Raw genomic sequence first — 6,024 nt, 5'->3', positions numbered from 1 at the left:
TATTCCATAATTTTATAATTTATTAATAATAATAATAATAATTGACATTTTTACAAAAAATTGAAATTCAAATATATTTAAAGGTTTGACTATAATAACGATAGTTAATGAAACTATTATGTTTTTTTATTATTGTTATTGTTATTTAATTCCTAAATTAAGCAACGTATTATTATTAAATATAAAACGATTTTGATTAACCTTAAATATTGAAATATTAAATTATATTAAATTTATTATATAATAATACATTTTAAATATACATTTTGAATATAATCAATCGTTTATTTTAGGAAAAAATAAGAAGAAGAATGGTCTCTAGAAAGCTAGCCTTGGATTTCTAATTGTTTAAAACTGACCGGTTTGCCCATAACTGGTAAACGTATCGGACCACCTTTTCGTTTTCAAAATCAACATATTTTATTATTTATTATTTATCTCAATTAAACTTACTATGAATTTTTTACGATTATATTATTAACAGTCTCTAATTATCTAGATATTGTTATATGAGAAAAGATTGTTAAGGTGTTTATTCGTGATCTGAAATTATATAATATTACATAAAATTATATAATAGTATATAATCATGTATTCTAAATATACTTTATTTTATGATCAATCTTTTATTTTTCCAAATATAATATATTCTAGAAGTTTCTAAAAATGTTAATATTTTATTTTACACTAATTTGAATTTCAAATATATTATAATGTTTGACTATAAAACGATAATTAAGGAGAGAGTTTAATGTTTACATATTATTTTCATTTTTAAATTAAGTAACTTATTATTGTCATTGTTAACTGATTTTGATTAACCTTAAATATAGTAAACCATTCTAAATATACATTTTCAATATAAATTCTTTAGATATTGTTGTTAGATTTAATACAAGTAGTAGATGGTCAACACCTCTTTACACTTTCTAATAACTATAATTTGGAAGTTAAGATTTATTGGTTTCATATAACAACTTTAGTAATGTTTATATGTTACTAATTATTATACATGTTGTTTTGTGTGGTTTATATTTTATATAATCTGCTATTGTGTTGTAACAATTTTCAGGTGTGTTAGAAAAATTGATTTTCTTTTGGTTGAAGTTTTCAAGATGTTGATGATGGTTTAATAGCAAAGAACATTATGAGTTATTTTGTTGATGTGTAATGGTTGTTATGCTCAAATTAACTTCTTGTAATTTGAAAGTTTTAATATTAAGACAATGTAAATCTATTAATTTTTGGTTGGTATTGTGACGTGTTTAGTGACAATGTAAATCTATCAAGTTTTAATAGTTAAAGAAATATATGTTTGTTTAAATTGATGTTTAAGTTGATTATGTTTAGTGACATGTTATTCCACCCGCGTGAGCCTAGTTATCATTTATTTATAAATGCAACATTGCATGGTAACTATTTGTTGGTCTTTGTATTTTTTTTTTGTATTTGATTCAAATAAGTTATGATACCTTATAATTCATGTAAAATTATCATTTATTTATAGATGCAACATTTGCATTTCATTAAATTTATATGATGTTATGTATATATTATATTTTTAAATATGTTCCACCCGTGTGTAACACATGTATTATCCTATTATTAAATATGTTATGATTTTAACTATATGTGTATATTTAATTAGGATGCTATTGTTTTTTTTTATTTTTAGGTGATGAAGCAAAATTAGTTTCTTTTGATAGAATGTTGAAGAACTTGATGGTGGGTTAATATGAAAGAACAAGGTTAGTCTTTGTGAATGTTTTTTTTGGGTTCGGTGTACATTAAGTTATTTTAACTTTGAACTTTTAATATCTTGACAATCTAAATGTTTAACTTTTTGGTCAAAAACTTGTGTATCATATTTGTGTTGCTTGAATATGTTATGTATATTTATTAGGTTTGTTGATATGTTTTCCACTCGTGTATATTAAACATCGAAAAAGTTGATGGTGTGCTAATATGATGATAACATGTTCATGTCTTCGTTTGGTTTTTTAATTTAGGTGTATAGTAAGTTTGTGTAAGTATTAAGTTTTTATGTACACAATCTAAATGTTTAATATTTTGGTTACAAACTTATGTTAAATATTTGTGTTGGTTTAATATGTTAGTTATGAAATTTTATGGTTGTCTATATTTATATGGTTGTTTCTATGTTTTCAACCCATGTGTAACATGGGTTACTATTATAGAAATATATTCGTGGGTTAGATACTTTTACATAAATGAATTTCTGATCATCTATGTGGATTCAAGTTAGCCGATAGTCTTCATATCCAGTTGAGTAAGTTGTGTTATTGTTGTTTCTTGTGTAATATTTCTAACTTTCATGTTTTTAATATCTCTGTAAACACCAAATATAAATAACCTACAATAACAACTTATGTTGTCCTTTCAAATGACATGTTTGTTCGAAAATTTAAAATTTTCACCCGTTTTGTTCACGGGTTAATAACCTAGTAATAATAATAATAATAATAATAATAATAATAATAATAATATGGATACACATCTCAACCCATGAACCAAACACGATTGACACCCTCACGAGTGGAAAAAGATGCAACTTCAAATCTAATAAGGGTGAGGGTAGTGGGGGGTGAGCGGGGGCGCGGCCGCCTACGTGGCTCGCGAACACCGCTACACCCCTCAGGTGGTTGGGGGCGCGGTGGTCAGCCGTGGCTGGGACCGCGGGGCGCAAAAGAGAGAGAGAGAGAGAGAGAGAGAGAGAGAGAGAGAGAGAGGAGTGTGTATGTTTTGAGAGAGAGAGAGAGAGGAGTGTGTGGTGGTGGTGGTCCGGTGAAGAAGCCGTGATCTGTGAAGAAGAATATTAATATTAATATTAAAATTATTATTTAAAATAAATAAATAAATAAATAACCGGATCAAGCCCCTGATCACCTGGACCACTACACCCTCTGGGGCTTGGTTGAGGGGCTTGATCCATGACCATGTCATCGCCTACGTGTCAAATTTTGCTTGACTCACCTAGGGCTCGACCAAGCCCCATTACCCTTAGTCTAAGTTACCACAAAAGTGATAGCCCCAAGTGCGAAGGTATCAAAGTTAAGGGTTGGTTTTGCAATTTTGTTTCTCTTTCTCTTGGAGAGAACGAAACACAATAATAATATTATTATTGAGCAAACAATAATATTTGCAGCGTCTTCATTATCATCTCCGTTACAACAACACTCTCGTCATTACACCAAAGGTAAACCTTTTCATGCTTCTTTCTGTATTTTACTCACTCGAGATCCCTAATTTCTCTAAGAGAAGAATTAACGAGTTTTAGCTTAGGTTAACCAATTTTAGGTATTTCTTTTGCCAGACAGTGTTTGTATATGATCGATTTAAGTCAATTTGTTTTAGGTTCCTTTTTTTTTCTAAGCAGCCTACTTGTAGATTGTAATGCAGCTGTTGTTCTCAAAATTAGGGTTTATAGATATGCTAATTAGATCTTCTCATTATACCTTCAACATAGAAACCAAATCCTGTTTGTAATTCGATTTGTGTGTTATGATGCAGCAGGTGATGGATACTTTATTGAGCTCAGAGGGAGATTCTCAGAGGACTCAGTATGTACTTACTTACTAATCACCTCTATTCTATTCTATTCTATTCTATTCTATTCTATTATCTTATCTTACACACTTCATCATCAAACATGTCCAATTCTTAGTGCTAAAAGAATTGAAACAGGTGCTAAAAGAAGGATGATTGGTTTTTGAAACAGGTATCCGTATGTGACTGGTACATCTGTCATTGGATTCAAATACAAGGATGGTATTCTCATGGCTGCTGACATGGGAGGTTTGTTTATGTTCTATAACCTCCGACTTCTGTTAAATTCTTTTGACTTTTATAAATTACATGATGAAATTGAATTTCAAAGTTGTTTGTTTGCTGATTTAGTTTCAACCATGTGCATTTGCTGTGTGCGTATAAGTTATATTCGCTGACTCTTTTGGTTCTTTGTGTGTGTGCATATATGTAATATGTTTATGTTTATGCTTCTATTATAATAAACAGTACGCGCTATAGAGTATATCTAGTTATTTCGTTCAAGTTTCAAGTTATTAGCAACCAATAACCATACAACCAAACAGAGTATGTAGAGTAATTTGATTACATTTATTTGAGTTACTGATTAAGATAATCCTTAAACAACAAAATTTTAAAACAAATATATGTGAATCATTTGTGTTGAATTTTGGTTATACTGTTATGCACTCACAGGGTCATATGGATCTACCATTCGCTATAAGAGTGTGGAGCGATTGAAGCAAGTGGGAAAACATTCTCTTATTGGTGCGAGTGGTGAAATCAGTGATTTCCAAGAAATTCTAAAATACCTTGATGAACTCATGTAAGTATCTTTGCTAAATATTTTCTAAATCGTTTTTATTATAGCCCATAATGATTGTTTTAAATAAAGGTGAATATCTAACATGTCAAAATGGCCTTGGTAATAAAATGGATTTCGATAGGGATCACCCAAAATACTGCTTGTCAAATATTACTAATTTTTTTTATGAATAATTAGTGATTTAGTTTGTTACATATGATTACAAACATAACTCTATTTCAATAGTAATCTAATTCTTTCTTTAGTAAGGAGGTTTTATGGCCTGTAACCAAACTGAATGAACACGTACAGATCATGTTTGTGTTCGTTCGTTTAACTTTAACCGGACAAACGATCGAACACGAACAATTAAATGGACATGGTTTTCTTGTTCGTGTTTGTTAATTTAAAAAACGAACGTGTTCGTGTTTGTTTGTGCCTGATCTTTAACAGTATAAACGAACAATTCATGAACGTAAAGAAACAGACATAACTGAAGTGAACATAGATGAATGAATTTAACTGTGCTAAAACCAATCAAATTAAATGGGAACAACAATGTGTTGGGCTTGGGCCTAAGAAGTTCTTGAAACTAGACTTAATTTTAATGGGCCTAAAAAGTTTAACTGAATATATTAACGTACGTAAGCGAATCGACTTAAACAAACGTAACAAATTGAAATGAACGAGCACGAACAAACACTCACGATTGTAAATATACGAACGAGACATGTGTTCATGTTCATTCGGGTTGTTAAATCAACAAACAATCGATCATACAGGAATTTCTTATTGAACGGTTCGCTGAACGTTCGGTTCATTTACTGGTCTACTTTTGACTAGCTGGTCTGTTTCCTTTTAATCTGATGCTTTTTGATATATAACTTATTTGATCTGTTTTGAGATAAAAACATAGAACGATTGATATAAATTGCTTCTAGTCTAAATGAAGCTTGAACTTGTAAGTGTTTTAAACAATGATTGCTACTTTATACAACAGTTTGCACGACAATATGTGGGATGATGGTAACTCACTTGGCCCTAAAGAAGTGCACAATTATTTAACTCGAGTGATGTACAACCGCCGCAACAAGTTTGATCCATTATGGAATTCACTTATAATTGGTGGCGTGAAAAACGGGCACAAGTATCTTGGATCGGTATACCTTTCTCTCATCACTTTTGCGTTATTTGAATCTGTTAGAAGTTTGCTTTTGATTATTAATTGGTGATTAAATTATGTGCAGGTCGGCATGATTGGTGTTCATTTTGAGGACGATCATGTTGCAACCGGATTTGGAAATCATCTTGCGCGCCCAATACTTCGTGAGGAATGGCGGGCAGATTTGACTTTTGAAGAGGGTGTCAAGTTATTGGAAAAATGCATGCGCAACCTTTTATACCGTGATAGGTCTGCTGTCAACAAGCTTCAGGTGATTGTAATTATTATTGTATTATCGTATAGTCTTTTAATTTAGTTGACTTATAATTTCATATTTAATTGTTGTCTCTTTGACCATAATATATGAAATTACAGATAGCAAAGATCACGGAGGAAGGTCTGACTGTCTCCCAGCCTTACTCTCTCAAGACTTTCTGGAATTTTGCTGCTTTTGAGAATCCGACAGTTGGTGCAACAGGATCATGGTAACTTAATATGGTCCCAAAACGTG

General features: G+C 30.6%; 1 protein-coding gene across 2 annotated transcripts; it reads left to right on the top strand.

Moving 5' to 3' along the window:
- The first annotated feature begins 3,147 nt into the window (after positions 1-3,147).
- LOC143607357 (proteasome subunit beta type-4-like) lies at positions 3,148-6,024 on the top strand. Of its 2 annotated transcripts, none has more exons than XM_077082834.1 (7): positions 3,148-3,217; positions 3,535-3,581; positions 3,740-3,816; positions 4,243-4,372; positions 5,352-5,511; positions 5,599-5,784; positions 5,889-6,024. In XM_077082834.1, the coding sequence occupies exons 2-7, from the start codon at positions 3,538-3,540 to the stop codon at positions 6,000-6,002; spliced, it is 711 nt and encodes a 236-aa protein (XP_076938949.1). In that variant the 5' UTR covers positions 3,148-3,217; positions 3,535-3,537; the 3' UTR covers positions 6,003-6,024. The 2 variants fall into 2 exon arrangements, with proteins under 2 accessions (XP_076938949.1, XP_076938950.1); XM_077082835.1 differs by having other exon boundaries at positions 3,532-3,581.

Source organism: Bidens hawaiensis, unplaced genomic scaffold (genome assembly GCF_021521415.1).
Source record: "Bidens hawaiensis isolate Kalapana, Puna unplaced genomic scaffold, B.hawaiensis_p1.1 tig00081553_1, whole genome shotgun sequence".
NCBI lineage: Eukaryota > Viridiplantae > Streptophyta > Magnoliopsida > Asterales > Asteraceae > Bidens > Bidens hawaiensis.
This window is presented reverse-complemented; position numbering and strand designations above follow the sequence as displayed.